The sequence below is a fragment of the Mus musculus genome, chromosome 19 (assembly GCF_000001635.26).
Source record: "Mus musculus strain C57BL/6J chromosome 19, GRCm38.p6 C57BL/6J".
In the NCBI taxonomy this organism is placed as follows: Eukaryota; Metazoa; Chordata; class Mammalia; order Rodentia; family Muridae; genus Mus; species Mus musculus.
This window is the reverse complement of record NC_000085.6, coordinates 52,972,703-52,993,671: the sequence shown is the minus strand read 5'-3', so window position 1 is coordinate 52,993,671 and position 20,969 is coordinate 52,972,703. Positions and strand designations below refer to the sequence as shown.

At 46.4% G+C, this 20,969-nt stretch overlaps 1 protein-coding gene across 6 annotated transcripts in view; it reads left to right on the top strand.

The window, feature by feature from the left end:
- Nucleotides 1-20,969, top strand: part of Xpnpep1 (X-prolyl aminopeptidase (aminopeptidase P) 1, soluble) — a 107,384-nt gene that overhangs the window by 44,991 nt on the left and 41,424 nt on the right. For 2 of the 6 annotated variants that reach the window (XM_011247159.2, XM_017318075.2), the window contains one exon: nt 1,953-2,491. The exons of 2 other annotated variants lie outside the window; for them this stretch is intronic. In XM_011247159.2, coding sequence (XP_011245461.1) covers nt 1,953-2,081 — 129 coding nt within the window. In that variant the 3' untranslated portion in view covers nt 2,082-2,491. Of the gene's footprint in view, nt 1-1,952; nt 2,493-20,969 lie in introns of those variants that run through there. 2 more of the 6 variants (NM_133216.3, NM_001374834.1) reach the window with 2 other exon arrangements.

Genomic DNA, 20,969 nt, shown 5'->3' with positions numbered 1-20,969 from the left:
CTATAGTTTTTGACCAGGTACGTAGGTTATGCAGTCATCCTGACCACATGGGATTCAGGGGAAGTTAAGCAGAGCTGGGTTTTCCTGGAACAGTTGCTAACCAGACTCACAACCCACCCGATGACACAAGTCCGATGACACAAGCCCCGCTAAAGACTTATTTGGACCACTCTTTGGGCCATAAGCTAAGTTTCCATGGATGGTAGGAGGCAGTGTTTGACACACCAGGCAGCGGACATTCTCACAGTTTTAGCAAGGTCCCTTTATAACACAGCGCTCTGTAGGCCGGGACACTGCATTTTCCTGAAGGAATGGTAATAGTACACTACAGGGTTGGTCCATTGACTTGTAAATACCCGCTCATTGGACTTTCCTCAGTCTGTTCTTGGTGCTCCGTCCCTTTCCGGGTTGTTTGAGTGGGTCTACCTTTTGTCACCAGATGGCAGCAGAGGACCATAGTCTGATGTGAATGTGGTCCCTTGCAGACATCAGGGCCATGGGGCCTCCGGAGTCAGTCTGCAGTATCCTTCCTCTCTCACTTCTCATCCAATTGGGCCTTGGGAATGTCCCCTGGGTCCCAAGGTTACTAGAGGCCAATCACCCTCACTACTAAACTGCATCCACTGCTGACAGCCATACAGCTCTCTGTGTGGTTGCTGCTGACACAGACACACAGTGCTTCACTGGTTTTAACGTGTATGACCTCACTACCTCTCCTCATGGCCATTGTCGCTTCTCCAGCGTGAGGCAGGGACGTTTGCTGTTAACAGTCAGCACCTGGGCCCCAGCTCTGTCAGAGCCTGTTGACAGCTGTAGCCCATATGTCTATCTTTGGTTTATCTTGGTCTCTCAGGTGGGCTCTCTCAGGTACCTGCTGTAGACTGTTCCCCGAAGCTAGCTCCTTTGTAATAACACAGCCTCCCCGAATAGCTTGTTTCTCAGTTGCCACAGCCAGACCAGAGGGCTTGTCAGTCTGGGTCCATTAGGTACGTGGTCAAGTCTATTCTGTGGACTCCACTCCTCATGCCATTTTATTTCCCCTCTCCCACCACTCCCTTTGTACCTGTCACAGACCTTTTAATACTGGGTCTGGGCTTATCAGTACCCAGGCACCAAGTTCTGTCAGCATCTACTCTTTAATCCTTTAAAAAAATTTTTTTTTTTTTGGAGGGGGTTGCGGGTGTGGTAGCATATTCCACAAGGGGCTATCAGTCTAGCTTGTTTCCAACCCTGCCATAAAGAACCATAGGCCATGCTCGCTCACTCTAGGCAATAGTTCCCATCAGGGCTAGCTGGGCTTGGCTGATCATCATTCACTCAGCTTTAGTGGATGCAGGGCAGGAAGCGGAGCGTCTCAGCAGGCGTCTCTGCAACCATCATTAGGATGGCCACTATCCTAAGGTCGTTCAGGGATAAGGGAATGAGTCCACGTGGCTTGGTAAGGCGCTCTTAGCTTAGTGATGACCCCTTCTCTTGTAATTACCAGTGGGTGTGCCTTCCAGGTGTCCAGTGAGGAGCCCTGCGCCTGGGGAAGCCCAGAGCCTTGCTTGCCTCCCGGTTATTTTTGGTTCCCTCCCAGTCACTGCTAGTTCATGTTGGCACGCTGCACCCTTCAGCCACTTCTGGTGAAACGCAGCCTTCTCTCTCCTCCCCTCCTCCTCCCCGAGGCCCCTTTTTCCTTTTAGACACTAAGAACTGACACTCTTCTTACCCACTGGGACATTTTCTTGCAAACAGTCTTTTATGAAGCTTGAATTGTTAAGAATGAGCCAAGAATGAAATCGCTAGGGGATTTCCCCAGGGTAGCAGACATCGGGGATCCAGGAGCAAAAGGACGAGGTGGCGTGCGCATCTTTCCTCTCAGCTGTGACGGTGGCACCTGGGTCCCCTCACTGTTGGCCTCACTGTGTAGCTTCCATAACAGCGTGGCGTCCTTCTTTCTTCCCCTGCAGTGTGACTGGCTCAACAGCTACCACCAGACCTGCAGGGACGTGGTTGGGAAGGAGCTGCAGAGCCAGGGCCGCCAGGAAGCTCTCGAGTGGCTCATCAGAGAGACAGAGCCTGTCTCCAGGCAGCATTGATGTCGCCTGGCGTTGGTTTTTCGTAGGATGCTCTGGGGGAAGGAGGACACAAGGCAGACCCCTGACTTCTCTCTCCTCACCTCCTCCTCCTCCCCGACTCCTCTTTTTACTTTTAGACACTAAGAAGAGCTGAAACTCTTCTTACCTACTTTGATATTTTCTTGCAAACAGTCTTTTATGAATTTTTAATTGTTGAGAATGAGCCAGGAATAAAACTGCTACACCAGAAGGAGGGGCCCCACGAAGCCGAAGACTTGACAAGGGGGAGACACCCCAAGCCCTCTGGCCAGGGATGGCCAACACTGACTGCTCCGCGATGGTCTCGTTCCAGGTGCTAGGACCTCAGTCACGGTCACCTTGATGTTCATGAGACCCTCCTATGATCAGTGAATAAAACCATCAAAACTCGGCTCTGCTTTGTCTGCCTCTTTCTCCGAGGTGCCGTGTCCTAGTAAGTTAGGCTGCTGGTCAAGAAACACAAAACACCCCCTCTCTCCCCCTACAAACAAACAAACAAACCACAAAGATGGCAAGCAAACAAAAGAACAGTAAGTTAAAAAAAAAAAAAGCCCAAACAAAGCAAAATGATGCTGAAAGTCTACAGGATATCATTGAGTTTGTTCTGTGTTGGCCAGAGGCTCCTGTGTTATTAGACGCGTTCTCACGACCGGCCAGGAAGAACACCACAGACCAGAATCTTCTGCGGCAAAGCTTTATTCTTACATCTTCAGGGAAAGAGAGCAAGAAGCAAGAGAGCGAAAAAGCAAGAGAGAGAAGCAAGAGAGAGAAGCAAGAGAGCGAAGCAAGAGAGAGAGAAGCAAGAGAGCGAAAAAGCAAGAGAGAGAGAAAACGAAAACCCCGTCCCTCTTAAGGAGCATTCTCCTTCGCCTCGGACGTGTCACTCCTTGATTGGCTGCAGCCCATCGGCCGAGTTGACGTCACGGGGAAGGCAGAGCACAAGTAGTCATAAGATACCCTTGGCACATGCGCAGATTATTTGTTTACCACTTAGAACACAGGATGTCAGCGCCATCTTGTAACGGCGAATGTGGGGGCGGCTCCCAACATCTCCCCCTTTTTCTTTTAATAAGAGCAAATAGGCCACCCATATTAATGAGAGTGGAGATAGAGGTCAAATCCCCAGTGTGTAGGTAAAGGAGCCATGTACAGGATTAGCTCTTAGGCTTACAGGCTTTTACCCAGAGCAACCCTGACCTGCTCCCGTGTCGTTTTGCCTGGGGGAAGGGAACTAGGACACTGAACCTTCATGAAAGATGACATGTCTCCCTAGAATAGGCTCATATATGCCGCAGAGCCTTTCCATTGCAGTGCTTAGCCTTGCAACTCTCTCGGGCTGCTGAAGCACACTCACTCTATCCCGTGCAATGAGTCTAGCCTCATGGGATATAAGAGCTGAGTGGCCAGCGACCTATTGCCTAAGCATAGATAACCATATATCAGGGGGAGCTCCATGTTCTAGTCCTGCAAGCGCCTGGGCAATAACCACCTTGTCTCTCCTAGTTTAGGCCTTAAGCTTACAGACCAATCAAAGAAGCAACACTAATCCACAGCAAAGTGTATCTCCAAATAATATTAATCCCACCCATTTTTTAAAGAAAGAAAATGCTGAGGAGATCCAATTGGGTAATCCTTTGGTCAGGGACAGGTCCAAGCGCGTGGAGTTGACCTGAATGATGGCAAGCCTCGAAGGGTCTGTTCAAATTCAGCCATCCAATTCTGTAACATATACTGAAAAAGACTTTTTGACAAATTAGCTGCCCTAGTAAATTTAACATACTGAATGGAAATAACACACAATCCCGGAAACTTTTGTTCACATCCCTGCTGAGTTATTTGTCATAATACATCTAGTTGTATCTGGACAAGATCTATGAGTTGATTAACCAGCATGAGACCTCCCTGTATCTTGACATTAGCTGAGGCCTGTTTATCTATGACTGTAGTCACTGAGGCTGACAAAGTGTTAATGGTGTCAGTCATCTGGACCTGTCCAGACAGAACCAAGGCTGTCTGAATTAAGGCCAAACCCAGTTCCCAGTTAGTGGTAAAAAAGCAGGAGAATACTTGAGCATTATACATCACCGTCATTGGGAGTGGAAATGTCGACATTATCCCCCAACGCTGCTCTCTCTTTATTATTGACGCCCTGGACATCACCAAGACGAGGGACATTAGTATTCCCTTGGTCAGTCTGGATTTTTCGGGTGAGTCTTTCTGGTACCCAAAATGGGTTGTCTTCATTCTGTGGGAAAACACAGATAGCTCCCCTGGATCTTATCAAGATAGGATCCGGGCCATACCATTTATTATCAAGAACATTTTTCCATTTAACCATCTCATTGGGCCTATCTGGCTCTGAACAATGACGTTCAGCCGCAGTATGGCCATGAGCATCAATATTTAAAAAATTGAGTGTAAAGAGTGCCAAAGACACCGACACTCTTGGTGCTCGGGGTACAGTCTCCTCAAAAGTTCCCCTCTTCTGTTTTATAAGATAGGCTTTGAGGGTGCGATGCGCACGCTCAACAATACCCTGTCCTTGAGGGTTGTATGGAAGTCCAGTCAGGTGGGTCACGTCCATCTGACGGCAGAACTGTTGGAATTTTTGAGACGTATAAGCTGGTCCATTATCAGTCTTAAGGAGTCTGGGTTTCCCCCAAGCACTCCATGCCTCAAGGCAATGTTGAATCACATGTGAGGCCTTTTCTCCGGTTAACGGAGAGGCAAACATGATGCCAGAACATGTGTCAATGGACACATGGAGATATTGAAGTTTTCCAAAGGAAGAAACATGTGTAACATCCATTTGCCAGACCTGTAGAGGTCGAATACCGCGTGGGTTAATTCCCACATGAGGAACTGGCAAGAACTCACAGCAGCTTTGACATTGAGTAACAATGTCACGGGCTTCTTTTCTTGTCAAGGAGAAACGACTGCGTAATGTTTCAGCCGTCACATGAAAATTGTTATGAAAATTTCTTGCAGCCTCTACCGGGGATGATAGGGCAGCAGCCACCACTTTAGTGGCCTTATCTGCCAAATCATTTCCCAGAGCCATGGGGCCAGGTAGGCCTGAATGGGCTCTAACATGAGTAATATAAACAGGAGATCTTCTAGATAACAAAACTAATTGTATCTGCTGAAAAATATTGGCAACTCTACTGGAAGGCTTAATCACTCCAGCCACTTCTAAAAGATTTACTGCATTAACCACATAATAGGAATCTGACACAATATTAAGGGGTTTTAAAAAGGTTTTTAAAACTTCTAAGACCACTAAACATTCTACCACTTGAAGTGAATTTTCATTATACTGTTTGGATACCACTTTACCATTAGCCACATAGGCACCTATGCCAGTTTTTGATCCATCAGTATATACCACAATCCCATTTTTAAGTGGGTTTCTTACTGTTATTTGTGGAAACACAACAGATTGATTTTGGGCAAACTGTAAGATTGGATGTTTTGGATAATGGTTATCTATTTTTCCTGAAAAGGAGGTAACTAAAACTGCCCAATCATTAGATGTGGCTGCCAAGGTTTGAACCTGTGCAGCGGTATAAGGTACAATTAAAAGATATGGACTTTGCCCAAAGTGGGTGATTGCTGCTTTTAGACCTTTAAGGGCAAGCTGTGCAATTGCATCAGGATACCAATCTATTATTTTAGCTGGGGATACGTTTGGATGGATCCACAACAATGGCCCATTTTGCCACAAAACTGCAGTTGGCAATTGTGCTGTCTTAAAGACACACAAACTGAAAGGCTGCGAATCCTCAATACGTTGTAATTGTGCATTCTGTAAGGCTTTTTCCACTTTTTGTAAGGCCTGGTTAGCAGCTAGAGTAAGAGTCCTAGGGGAGGAGATATGAGGATCTCCTTCTAAAATACTAAACAAAGGCCTTAACTCAGTGGAAGGAATCTTTAAAAAAGGTCTGAGCCAATTAATATCTCCCAACAGCTTTTGAAAATCATTTAAGGTATGGAGGTGATCTCTTCTTATCTCTACCTTTTGGGGCACAATCTTATCTGGGGACACCACAGAGCCCAAGAATTGTCCTGTATCAGAAATTTGGACCTTTTCTGTGGCTATCTGTAAACCCCACTGACTTAAAGTTTTAAGTAGAAAAGGATATGCCTTTTGTAGCATGGTAAGGTCTTTATGGCACAGGAGGATGTCATCCATGTAAAGGAGCAAAATTAAAGAGGGGAATTGTTCCCTCACTGGCAAAAGAGCTTTTTGTATATAAAGCTGGCACATTGTAGGACTATTGGACATCCCCTGTGGTAAGACCTTCCATTGATACCTCTTATCAGGTTTAGCAGAATAAGCTCTCTGACCCGTTAACAAGTCAAAAGTCCAATCTCTCTGCTCTGGAGTTAAAGCAGCAGCGTTTGCTCGGGCCTGCGCCTGTGCCGCCTCCTGCCACAGAGCTCGCCATTCCACATATTTGGCCATACTAGGGAGAGCGGCTTTTGCAATCATTTGCCAGTCGGCAGGAGTTAGTGCCATGCTGGCAAGCCTGTCTAACTGCACCAAGGTAAAATTAGCATTGATTCCATATTTAATCTGCACATATTCTACCGAAGCGTGGACACGCCCACCCTCGGCTCCTTCAAAGACTGGAAATGCCTGTTGTATTTTCCTTTGTTCCTCTCGGGGAATGAATGAGTCTGCGCACTGCCTTTCTGCGCACTGCCTCTCTGCGCATTGCTGACGCACTACGGGCTGACGCACTACGCAGGGCGGGGACTCCGCATAGGGCGGGAGTGCACCTGGTAGCCGATTGCCCTGAGGCCAATTAGCAAACTGGCCTTCGCCAGCCGCTTTTGGCTTTTTCCTTAAATGACTAGTTAGCACTTTACTTGGCGGCTGGTATCCTTTTCTTTCATAATGAGCCGCTTTTTTCTCCCAGTCTGTTTCTTCAGAGCACAGGCTCCTTCTCCTAGAGACCTCCGCTAATTGATCTTTCTTCTTTTCCCTTTTTCCTCTTTTTCTTCTAATCTCTCTCCAGGTATTCCTACCTAACCTTAACTTTTCCTCGGGTTCAAGACCCTTGGAAAGGCCTGTATACTTAGTTTGTATACTACATTTTCTTTTTGCTCCTACTTTCTCTCCCCGCTTTACTTCTGATAGCTTGTCCTGAATTTCCTCTAGAATTTTTAGCCCTGCCTTAAGCACTATATAACATGTGAAAAGGAACAAAAGGGCTCCTAACACTAGAAAAAGTTCAAGGCCAAACATACCTGGTAAAGCCATTTCTCACTTCCGTTCCCCAGCTGATGAGTTCTGAATTCGGCAGTTGAATCCTTCTCAACAGTCTGTTTTATGGGAACACTTTATCACCGTCGTTCCCCAGCTGATGAGTTCTGAATTCGGCAGTTGAATCCTTCTCAACAGTCTGTGTTACGGGAACCTTTATCACCGTCGTTCCCCAGCTGATGAGTTCTGAATTCGGCAGTTGAATCCTTCTCAACAGTCTGTGTTACGGGAACCTTTATAAACGTGATCCGCAGTTCTGGTTCCGGAATGAGGGATCCTCCTTGCGCCAGTCCCGAGTTTTTTTTTCTCGTCCCGGAATTCGGCACCAATTGTTATTCGACGCGTTCTCACGACCGGCCAGGAAGAACACCACAGACCAGAATCTTCTGCGGCAAAGCTTTATTCTTACATCTTCAGGGAAAGAGAGCAAGAAGCAAGAGAGCGAAAAAGCAAGAGAGAGAAGCAAGAGAGAGAAGCAAGAGAGCGAAGCAAGAGAGAGAGAAGCAAGAGAGCGAAAAAGCAAGAGAGAGAGAAAACGAAAACCCCGTCCCTCTTAAGGAGCATTCTCCTTCGCCTCGGACGTGTCACTCCTTGATTGGCTGCAGCCCATCGGCCGAGTTGACGTCACGGGGAAGGCAGAGCACAAGTAGTCATAAGATACCCTTGGCACATGCGCAGATTATTTGTTTACCACTTAGAACACAGGATGTCAGCGCCATCTTGTAACGGCGAATGTGGGGGCGGCTCCCAACACTCCTGGGCATCAGGCCTTCCCTGGAGTGGTTGACTCCATTGGAGGATGCTGAATTTTCCTTTCCCAGTGGGTGTCACTCGCAGATAGCTCCCTGGGTGGAGGGTGAGGGGAGGGGAGCAAAAGTCCACTTGCTCCTCTTGGTGCTTGCCAAGAGCCCTCCAGGAGAAGCTAAAACCTAGCAGGCGATCTTCCTGAGATGGGCTATGATGAGTTTGCTTCTCTAGGCAAGGCTGAGAAGATTACATTTTAGGAAAGATTCCTGTTACAATATGCTTTTTCTTGTTATTAAATCTATATGACAGTTACTAGGTATTAGCCCACCCTTTTGAGCAGATCTCTGCAGAACAATGATGCTGTATAGATAGATGTTTTCTTAATTGATGATGATCCTATAAAAAATTCCTAAAATTAGTAATTATTAAGTTCTTTTATAATAGGACTGCTATCAACTCCTTTCTTTTTTTCTTTTTTCATTTTTTTCGAGACAGGGTTTTTCAGTGTAGCCCTGGATGTCCTGGGACTCACTCTGTAGACCAGGCTGGCTTCAAACTCAGAAATTTGCCTGCCTCTGCCTCCCAAGTGCTGGAATTAAAGGCGTGCGCCACCACAAGTGTTAACAAGTCCTTTCTGATAATCAAAACTGCAGTGATAACTCTACCATTCTCCTAGTGTCACCAGTTAATTGCTTCTGAGATAGCAAGCTGGCATCTACAACTTAGAGCACATTCCAAGAGGTTGTAAAACCATTAGCCAAAGGTCTTAACAAAGGAACTAAGGATTTACTGTAGGTACAAGGACTGGAAGATACAATATTGGCTGGGTTTATCTATATGAAACTTCACTAATAACTTAGTCACAAGAATTACGGTTTTTAACTTTCAATGAGCCTGTTGTGTTAGTGACAGATAATGTTTAGCCAGATAATTACTCAATGGCTGTGCATGTAACCATTTTCTCTTGTATACTTCTTATTCAAGTAATGACGTGAATATATGTTTGAACTTAGAGTGAACTTTTGTAAAATAAAGGTTTGAAAAAAATGTGATTACTCTAGAAAAGGTACAAAAGACTAGGAAACATTACATTGGAAAGTATAGCATTGGGAGCAAGAGCATTGTTACATCAGAGCAGGAGGAGAGAGCAAGATTAAAAGGAGAGTGCAAGCCAGGTAGTGGTGGCGCATGCTTTTAATCCCAGCACTTGGGAGGCAGAGGTAGGTGGATTTCTGAGTTCAAGGTCAGCCTGGACTACAGAGTGAATTCCAGGACAGCCAGGGCTATACAGAGAAAAACAAAAACAAGAACAAAACCAAAAAACAACAAAACAAAAACAAACAAGGAGAATGCAGAGCAGAATGATTCAGAAATTAAAAGGCAACTTAAAAAATTAGAACAATATGCAGAATGAGAAATTAGCTCCAATCTTTACTGCATAGAGAAAGAAAAAGCTTCTACCCTTTTATTGCTAAATGAATTAGACCCAAGTCTAAGAAGAAAGCTTTGTCCTCTTAAGTAAGACTAAGTCTCCCTTGCTGTTAAGAAAAGACCTGTTCCTTCCCATGGTAAGGAGAAGCTGCCTGCTCCTTCTGCTCTGTCTGCAGCTTCTTTTTCCCTCTTTCCTTCTGCATTCCTCACATTGTTCTCTTGTCCCCACTGATGCTCTTCCCCTCCACTACCTCAGAGGAACCAAGAAAGAAGCAAGGAAGCTGGTCCCCGGCAGGTGCTGTGATCTCATCTGGCTTGAAGCAGTGCAGGCCCTGTGCATGCAGCCACAGTCTCTTGAGTTCATATGTGCATTAGATGGATAATTTAAAACAAAACAAAACAAAACAAAACAAAACAAAACAAAACACATAGTCTAAGTAATGTAGAAAAAAGGTGAAATCAGACTATTGTTACAGTGACACCAGCTTTTACAGTTGCCCGTGCTGCACCTCACCAGTTCTTCAATTTTTCCTATGGCATCTGGTTGCTTTCCTGTCCTTTCATTTTATCTTCAGGGTCCCTTCAGTCGTCCCCCCCACCCCTTCCCTCTCCCTCTTCCTCCCTCTCCCTCCCCCTCCCCCTCCCTCTCCCTCCCTCTCCCTCCTCCTCCCTCTCCCTCCCTCTCCCTCTCGCTCCCTCTCCCTCCTTCCTTCTCCCTCCCCCTCCCTCCCCCTCCCTCTTCCTCCCTCCATCTCCCTCTCTCTTTCCCTCCCTCTCCCTCCCTCTCTGTCTCTAAGCCTGGGGATGCCTTAGTTTCTCCTCTACTTTTAAAGCACAGCTTTGCTGGGTGTCTTTTCTTTTAGTATTTAGGATATGTTGGCCTACTGCCTGCTGGCTTCAGACATTTCTCCTTACTAATCTTACTGAAGGTTCCTCATAGCTGATAAGTCAATTTTTCACTGATTTCAGGTATCTTTGGAAAGACAAGTTTTGGAAAGTTCGATGATAACGTGCTGTAGTGAGAGCGAACCTTCCTGGAATTTACTAACTTCTTAGATTAGATTACTAAGCTTAGATTTATATTAATGTCTTTCATTAAGTTGGGGGATTTCTTCAGGTATTCCCTCCGCTGCTGTCTTCCAGGATGGATGGCGTTCAGTAGGTTCCTCTTTCCGTTCCTCAGACTTGCTGAGTCCATCTCCTTTCCCTTCCTGTCTGCTCAAATTCAGCTTTAAATCCCACTAGTCAACTTTCATTTAGCTACTACGACTTTCAGCTCCAGGATTTGTTTTTCTTTATGGTTTCTGTGTTGCTGTTTGCATTTTGTTCCAGCACGTTCTTGACTTTCTACACATTTCCTTGAGCTCTCCTAGCATCCATAAGGTCTTCGTTTTGAAGGCAGCTTGTAGACCAGCCATCCACATCTATGTTAGCTTTTTTTCTGTATATTTTCTTCCTTTGAAAGCATCAGACTTTCCATCTCCTTGCGTGTTTTTTGCCCCTTTCCTTGGAGGTTGAGTTCAGGGCTTCTCCTTGGGGCCTCCTTCCTCTTCTTATTGCTGATTCCGTTTTACCTTCACAGCAGGCCAAGGATCGGATGGATTGTGCTATTCAGGTGTTATGTAGGGGAGAAGGCAGGATCTCAGTGTTCCCTACTTATCATCCCACAAGTCTCTCGCTATTAAACTGCTTTTAATTCGGCTGGCTTTGACAGGTGAACAAATAGAAGCACACTCGCAGTTCCTCAAAGCAAGGTGGTAGCAAGGGCAGGGTTTACTAGAAGAGTGAGCCGGGAGTAGGACAAGCTAGCCTGCACTGTCTACTTTGTTTCCATAAGAGTTCTCCATTCTAACCTGCCATGTGGTGGGAGCAAGATCTGCTCCTCAGGTTATTTTGTAACAAGGTCAGAAAAGTAGAGAAGCGATGCTTGCCAAGGGATAGCAGGATACATTTTGATCCTCTGAAGATGAACTCTTAACTGTCTTTTCCCCACGCTTGATCTTGATCGTATTTCTAATATGTGCCATAAAGTGAGTCTTAGAGGAGAATTTTCTCCCCGAAGGATAGAACAGATTAGGCTTGTTTCTCATCCGTCATCCCTCTGGAAGGAAGGCAGGAGGCATATGTACCCTTAGGACTCTGACTGTCGTCTCCTGATACCCTGAAAGCTTCCTTATCCACAGAAATGGGAACCGTGAGTCACAGTTGATTCCAAGTTTAAACAGACCATAACTCATGTGCGACGGCAACCCCACCATCCCCGCATCAGGCTGTTAAGCCTGTCGCTTCCCAAGGCAGCCTCAGAGCAGTTTGACTTAATTGGTCTCAGCCATACTGACAGGTGCCAGGTGCCTGGAGCCTCCTGCCTGCGCTGTTGTCTTAGTATTAAGCCTATGAGACCTAGAGTAGGTAAGACAGTTCCATAAAGGCGGCACTGGGTACACCTCTACGTGCCAGAGCTTGAGAGAGGGTGGTTGAGAGAGAAAGTGTAGAAGAACAGAATCAGTTTAAATAAGAGTTAGATGTTGAGTGGAAAAACAGCATTATTGCTACACTATGGAACTCCCAAGGAACCTGGCTCATTTCTCTATTTTGCCTGCTCTGCTCTCTGGTAAAGGTTTATGTACAAGGTAGTGAAGATGTAGGGTTGGTGCCGGTGCAGGGCTTCTGTATTGGACACCTCCTGGGTGGGGGGTGGGGGTGTGTGGCCTCTGGGGTGCTTTTCAATCTGGCGCTTCTGTGATGCTTGCACCTGAGAGACAGCCCTCTCCCCCCTCCCATGATCTCTGGTCCAGGAGCTTGGCTGGTATTTAACTGTCAAGCAACAACCTTCAGTTGTTTCTCACTGGACAAACTCTGGGCTGTGTAAGTGACTTGGAGGCAGGTGGTGGTTTGGAGAGTTCATCCTACTGGTGACCTAGAGACTCAGCCTTTCTCCATGTTTGAGCACTTTGCATCTGGGGAGGTTAGTACTGGTTCTGGAAGAACTCTTATGTGACAGTTTCTATTGTGTGTGCGCACGCGCGCGCTCATGTGTATGTATAGGTGTGTTCTGTGGAAGCCAGTGGCCGTTGTCTGATGACCTCTATAATCTTCCACAGTCATCTTTGAGACAGGGTCTCCTTGAGCCTGGACCTCACAGATTCAGCTAGACTGGGTGGTCTACTGTGCCCACTTCTCAGTACAGGGATGTGCTGCCATGCCTGGCTTTTTATGTGAGTCTTGGAAACTCGAACTCAGGTTCTCATGTTTGTAATGTGAGACCCCGACTTAGAGCGTTTCTCCCTGGAAGGTAAAGCCCCTGGACGTTCCCCAAGCTTGTTTTCCCTGATCTCTAAAAATACAGCTAGAAAGAAGCTCTTTGTTCTCTATAGCCAGCAAAAAGCCTTTTTGTTTCTATACTGTACAACCAGAGATGCCTGCCTTCCTGTGCTGAGGACACGGAGATAAAAATTCAGAAAGAACCCACTCCCCACTCCTGCCTTGTAAATTACACCAAGGACACCCGGAAGAGAAGAACTCTTCCCATCTCCTCCCAACTCCTCTCAATTCCTCAGCTAGCTGTTAAAAGCCCCCTACTGTCACTGCTTGGGGTCGAACTCCCCTGCCCTGCATGGCAGAGGGACTTCGTTCTCAGCTAGCTGATAATAAAACCTCTTGCAGTTTGCATCAGGTGTGGTTTTCTCTTGGGATACTGGGATGCTGGCCAGCTCATCCCGAGACTTGATCGGAGGCCCAGCTTCGGGGGGTCTTACAGTAACAGCAAACTCTACCAACTGAGCACCATCCTCAGCATCTGATTGGTAGTTCTAAGGCCCATGCTGTGGTCACTAGCTAGTCAGAATAGGACATTAAGAAAGTCATAGCAAAGTGGGGTGTGGTGGCGTACATCTTTAATCTCAGCTCTGGGGAGGCAAAGGCAGGTGACCTTGGTGAGTTCGAGGCCAGTTTGGTCTACATTGTGAGTTCCAGGACAGCCAGGATTGTGTAGAATGATTCTGTCTTCAAACCAAACCAAACCAAACCAAACCAAACCAAACCAAACCAAACCAAACCAAACCAAACACCCAAAAAACCCACAAAAGCAAACCAAGCAAAAACAAACTCTCCTCCCAACTCCTCAGCTAGCTGTTAAAAGCCCCCTACTGTCACCGCTCGAGGTCAAACTCCCCTGCCCTACAAGGTGGAGGGACTTCGTCCTCAGCTAGCTGATAATAAAACCTCTTGCAGTTTGCATCAGGTGTGGTTTTCTCTCGGGACACTGGGGTGCTGGCCAGCTCACCCCGGGACTTGAGCAGAAACCCAAATCAAATATAACCCCCCCCCCCAAAAAAAAAACCAAGAAATTCACAGGACCGAGAGTTAAAAATGTAGGTTCTGACTTTTGCCATAGTCTTGAGTCCAAATCGCTATAGAAACAGAGAGGCTGGAATAGCAAAACTGAAAGGCAGGGAGGAATAAGATTTAGAGCAAACAGAGGTGCTGTCCGAGAGGAGGAGCACTGCTGTTCTCTCCAGAGGTGGTGGAGGAAGATGGAGGAGGCGGCCGGGTGCTCAGGCAGCCTGGAAACAGACAGGGAGCTTGGTCTCCAAGAGCTGTTTTGAGAGGTGTGATCAAAACAAGAAACAGTTGCACATTACTTCGGTGTGTGGGTTTATGTGGGAGAGAGGCAGGAGCTGCTGCAGCCAGAACCCTGGAAACCAGCCTGGCAAAGCCCCTCAGCAAAGAGACCTGAAAAAATAAACAGGAGATACTGCCGAGGATAGACCCGAACAGGAGATGGCAAACATTTCAGAGCCACAGGCTCACAAGGATCCGAGAATGAAGGAGCAGAGCAGACAGTGTCTTAAGCAAACAGGAAAAGACAGGAGGAAATGTAGCAAGTCAGAAAAAAGGGGAGGTCCTACAGCTGTCAGTGAAGAGCTCACACCTAAAGGGAGGCTGGGCAGGATGTGCCTGCGGTTCGGTTCCAGCCTGTGGGGCAGAGACGAGACGATTCCCTGATGGTTGATGACCAATGAGTTTAGTGAGAGACCCTGACTAAAAGACTGAGGTCTATGTCCTCCTTGTGGGTGCCTATGCACCAGCATACACCAAACACACGAAAGTCACATGATTCAGAAACACAGAGAGAATGGGACCCAGACGGACAATAACATTTATACAGGTTCCTCCAAAGAAGGAAACAAAAGGAAAGGAGCAGAACAAATACTTGAAAATGTTCAAGCAAACGTTCCTGAGATTATAGAATTAAAGTTGGAAATGACATGTTGAAAGGGACAGCTATATAAATATATACAAATATATAAATAAACCAATGATGTCCAATAGCACAGAATATGGTAATCGCTGGACTTTAAAGAAGCCCTTTAGAAGTTTAACAGGATACCCATAGAACACATTCATGAGAAAAAATACAAAATTGCCATCAGACATTTTCACAGCAACAGTGGGTCAAGAAAGTGGGATGACAGTCCCAAAGGCTTTATTGTAACTTATTAGGATACATTTTTATCTTAGGCTTGGTATCTGAGCTAAAAATTAACAGACCAAAGGCTTAAAAAAAGTTGCACTGGCATGGAGTTAGTGCTGGTGGGACTGGACAGGGATGGAGGAGGGAACGGGTTTCCATTATACAACTGGTAGGAACTACCATCTCCAGATGTTTAAAAGAGAAAAATCCAGTTTTAAGGAGGAGTTGAAACCTTGTGAGCATCTGAATGTAGGTGGTGTGTGTGTAACCTATCCTTGTTTTTAAGCATTTCGTGTGTGTGTGTGTATGTGTGTGTATGTGTGTGTAGGTATATATGTGTGTGTGTGAAGCTTGCGGTTGACGTCAGGATTCTTCCCCTTTGGCTCCCCCGTTGGCGGGAAGCTTGGCTCTCTTGCATTCACCGTACATGTGACTCGATGGTTTGGCTCTAGTGTCTGTGTTGTGGCTGATAGTCTGGGTGACTTTGTCCCTGGTTGTACCCTCTTATGCTTGCCTTATAACTCCATGTCTTCAGTTTTGAAGAGGCTTAGACCCAACCTTTTCCCTTCTCATTCGGATGTGATGGTTTCATCCCTTTGAAGGCTGTTAGGTCACATTCTGCACCCCATCTTACATCCCCTTGACTTTTTAATTTATTGATTCAGATTTTCACACATTAAGGTTTGGTCTTGGTTCTGTAAGGTTCAATGGGTTTTCATAAGTGCCTCGTGCCATAAAGGTGTAACGACAGTGTCTTACAGATATAGTCTCACTACCTGAAAACAATCCCCCGAGCTCCATCTATTCAAGTCTCTCCAACGTCTTTCCTGCAAGCTCCAATTAACCACTGATCTTTTTACTGTCTCCAAAGATCTGCCTTTTCCAGATGGCACACAATTGGAGTCGTATAACATGTGGATCATTCAGATGGGACGCTCTCATTAGCAACATGTGCTTAATGTTCATCCATGTCTTTCTGTGACTTGATAGAATTTTCGTGTCTCTATCTCTGCAAGTCCGTCTCTCTGTCTGTCTTGATAAGGATTGCACTTAAGGTTTTGTGCATAATGGTCAAGTGCTCAGTAGCTTTTTTTCCCCCAATCACTAAATAATATTCAGGTGAATAGACATATCAGTTCCTATACCATTTACCAACTGAAGGGAATTTTGGTTGCTTTCTATATCACAATATCTGTCTAGTGATCTACCTGCCTACTAATCTTGTGTTAATTATATATCATTAATATACCTACCTATCATATGTATATGTTTTTTCATTGTTGAGAAGTTCTAGGGCCTTTCACACACTGGGAAAATTTATGTGTTGTTGTTATTATTAAATCCCAGTTCTAATATTTATTTTTAAATTAAACTTATGTTGTTATTTTAAGTGTATGAATATTTTGTTTGCATGTTTGTATGTGTACCACATGTATGCTTGGTGCCTGAGGAGACCAGAAGAGGGCATCAGATCCCCTGGGACTGGTGTCACAGATGTTTGTGAGCCACCATGTGGGGGCTAAAACCAGAATCCTCTGCAACAGCAGCAGATGCTCTTAACTGCTGAGCCAACTCTCCAGCTCCCTGTCCCAATATATATATATTTTTTAACTCAAAAGAGAAAATTTTATTTTCCTCTTACTAGAGAAAATTTGATCGAAGTGTTTCATGATAATCATAGCAAGTGCATAGCGAGAGAGAATTGCAGCGATTCGGAACATGTTCCAGGGCAGATCTCACTGTGTATGAGCCGTGCCATACACAGTGTGCCATTGGGCAGCACAAACCTTTGAGTCCCCTGTTCCCTATGGAGATTAGTGGTCCCATCTCCTGATTGATTGTGAGGCCCCAATAAGGAAATAATCTGTAGATCATGTTATTGTGGACTAGAGCCTTGCGCACACCCATGTCTTTTTTTTTTAAGTTTAAAAAAAATTTATTATAGTATGTGATATAGTATGTAGCTGCCTTCAGACACACCAGAAGAGGGTGTCAGATCTCATTACGAATGGCTGTGAGCCACCATGTGGTTGTTGGGATTTGCACTCAGGACCTTCCAAAGAGCAGTTGGTGTTCTTAACCACTGAGCCATCTCACCAGTCCACACCCATGTCTTTCAACCCAACCTGAGACATTAAAAAAAAATGTCATTCCAGCATTACTGAGATGTAGTTCACATACTGTGCCATCTACCTATTGACCAGCACAATGGTGCTTTCTTGACATTCTCAGATATCAAAGGTTTTCACCTGGCGTCATCCTGACAGCAAGTTGCGTCCCGACTTACTAACATGTGAAACAAACATAAAAACCTTTGCAATAGAGCATTTGACTAAGGCTGCCCTTGTGTGCTGTGCTGTGGTGTTTTGTTGTATAGTGCGTCTTCTTGGAGAAGGGATGAGTTGTATGCCAGGCTCTTTCCTTCACTAAATGCCCTGAGCGCGGGGTTGGGTGGTGGAAGCCACACCTTTCTCAACAAGAGAAGAAAGCCCAGGAGGTGCAGGAAAGCCAAAGTGAACAGGGCGCTGTTTTCCCGCAGTGTATAGGGTAAACCTTCCCGGGTCAAGATGTCATGCCCAAAGAGAGACAGACACTGGGAATTTCCTAGCCTCTCAGGCACCTACGTGTTTTGCCAGCAGGTGGCAGTGTGGTTCTTTGGAGTGAGCAGAGACTCCCGGCAGGTCTGGAAAGAGGTGAATTACAGAAACTCTGTGGGACCCTAGGAGGACCCCAGGAGATCTCTTCTGACACAGGGACTGTCACATGGCTGCCACTCAATGTCCCTTGAAAGCTCAGTGTACGCAGTCCGAGATTGTAGGCAGGAGGAGAGGAGAGCTCACTTAACAACCTGGACTGGAGCGCTGGCTCAGGTGAGCCTCGCGCGTAGTATGATGGGAACAGAGATCACACTGGGCTGGTCTCAGTGCGTGTCAGCTGTGGTACATGGCTTATGGTGTAAACTGTCCCTGGGCAGCGACTGTAGAACCTCTCTAGTATGCCCTGGCTGGGTCTTGGTGCTTTCTCACACTGACACTTCATTTGACTTGGATTTGCCCCAGTAACGGATGAATCTGTTTAGCGGGGAGGACAGACCATCTTTGGCTCTGGGTGTGGCCGTCACCATGATGGAAAGTCGGACAACGTTGCTTCCTGCCCCCTTTTATTGTCACCATCAACAATATCATCTTTCTGCTTTCCCCTGAGACTAATGGGACACCCGGGGTGGCCTCCATTCCCTGCAACGGAAGAAGAGAGTGTTTTCTGTCTTACCATCTCCCCTTTACATAAAGCTATGCAGGTGCCTTTGGGACCCAGGAGAGGGTGTTGGGTCTCTTGGAGATGGAGATACAGGGAGCTGGGAGCTGTGAGCTGCCTGATATGTGTGCTGGGAACTGAACTCTGGACTTCTGCAAGAGCAGCAAGGGCTCTTAATCACTGAGGTACTTCCCCAGAGCCCACCCCCAGTCCGTTTCTGTATTTTTGCTGTGTGCTTTTCCCTCGGCAGCCTTGGGTTTAAACCCCACAAAATCATAATTCTTTGTTGAGACCTCAGCCACCCAGTGGGTTGCCTTCGTTCTATGATCAGCCACTGTCTTTAATCTTGGCCTTGCTGCCATGACATCCTGGCTCTGCTCACCCCATGCCCACCTCTTTAGTGCCCAAAGAGTTTCCTTGGCTCTCGTATCTATCTTTAGAACTGTTCCCACCTAGGCCCCAGGACCATGCCCAGCCTTCATCAAGCTGATCCTGAGTTGTCTCCGCCACTCTGGTCCTCCTGGTGTGGTGCCCGTTCTAAGAAAGAACATTTAGACATCTGAATTCTTTCTTGTCCAAGGTCAGCTTTGGCCTCCTGCTCAGCCCTCCTCAGGTGACTCAGGGATTCTGAAAGGACACAGGTACTAAGCTTGTGGGTGTTAGACTCGGTCACCTTTATCTAGTACATGGCCTTGGCCTACTGCCCTGGGCTTTCTGTAAAGTGCACATAGAAAGGCAGAGCATTGCAATCATTTATCGTGCTGAATACCTCCTAAGTGTCTAGGTCCTTAAAAAAATACTACAGTGTCATTCCATCATTTAAAAACTCCTATCCCACATAACAAAAAGCTAAAGCCAAGAGCAAAGAAGTGACACGTTCAAGGTTGCACAGCCAGGGAATGACGGAGCCAGGAATTTCAGCTGGCAATCCGACCCTGGAGACTGGGCTGGAATCCGAGAGGCAATATACACTGCTCACCTCGGATGGTCGATGCCAGAGTCATGCAGGCAGCTGCTGTTTTCAAACTTGGCTGTGAGTCCTAGCGAGCAGAGGTGGCACTCTGGTGATCCGGTTAGGAGGGAAATTGTATTTGTCATGACTGGGTCAAGGAATACCTGGCGTTGAATTCTAGCTGCCCCTTGCCGATGAGATGGCAGAAATCGAGGATGGTAGAATGTCAGGATTCATGTGTATCAACTGAGAAAAGGGGTCACTATTCACCCACCTGCACTACAAGTGTATATTTAGAGCACACACACACACACACACACACACACACACACACACACACACACACAGAGTTGACCTGATGCTAATTGGTAGAAATGCTTCTCACTGTCTTGCCAAACACGGCTCATTAATTAAAATGTAAAGTTCCCAGCGACTTTAAAATTAAAGAGCACAGACATAATATCTTGTGAGACAGATGTGAAGGGTAGTTATTTTTATTTCCGGATGACTCTGGCTTGCTTGTTAAGTGGAAGGCAGTAAGAGAGCCTTCCGAGTTACTAGTTATGTTTCCTTCCCTTGTACATTCGGTTTGTGAAAATCCAGAGAAATAGATATGCATCCTCCCATCTGCACTGTTGGAATTGTTCAGGCGCATGCTATTACCTAAGCTGGGTGATTAGTCCTTCGCAAAGGAAGTTCTGAGCCCCTGAGAGGGGAATGGGCTCTCTCCAAATCAAAACAAGCCAATGGCCAACCTGGAGCTAGGTCCCCACTCTGTGGCTTAGCTCAGGGACTCCTAGTCTTTGAGTTGAGGCTGCTCCAGTAAAATTCTCTCCCGGATGCCTTGGGAGACCTGAGCAGGGAAGTCACTTGGTAAATTTGGAAGGGATGCTGCTGACACCCCTTTCTTAGCCTGAGGCTCCTCACTCCTCCTACCTCCCGTCTGTAAAGTCTTCTCTTGCGGTTGCTTCATCTTTACCATTTCTTTAAGAGATGAAACTTCCCCCTTTCAGAGGAAACTCTCTGACCCTTTGCCATCTGGAGGTTTTCCAGCCTTCCTTACCTGGGCATTTCTCTGGCCTTTGCATCTTTAATTCTCTTTCTCTCCAGGAGAGTCCTTTTTGCCTCACAGCAGATATCTGTGAAGGCTTACCCTGGGGCTGGACACGCTGCAAGAGGCTGCCTTGTTGCCTGTCTGAGCTGGCCGATGACATCAACAGGCTTTTTCGTGAAGCGAAGTCCACATTCACCTCCTCCCACCCTTGTCTATTTGTTTCTCTCCCAGTCACTATTTGTTGCCCATGTCCTGGACTACTAGCAGTCCGACCCTACCTGGGGGTTGGAGGTGAGGTGGCACAGAGTCAACGACACAGACATAGACTCTGGGAGCAGGTGAGAAACGCGGCAGCAAACTCTTCTGAACACAGCTGCAAGCTCCTTTCATACCCCCCACCTGCGCCCCATTGGTCATCTCTTCTAAACAGCAGTTCCTGATTGGCTGGTATTAGCTGCACCAGCAATCCTTGGTCTCTCAGGCGGTCTTCAATTAGGTCTTCTTCCTTCAGGAGATTCTTTTGTGGCTGTGCGGCCCCCAGTGTTTCCATAGAGGCAGCTCCACCGGATGGACGTTCCTGCTACAACTATTACCTAGCTCTCATTTATACCATCTTAGGATTTTTATTTGCTTACTAGAATGAAAATGCTACTTGGGTACATTGGGATGGTTCCACCATGTGTTGTAGA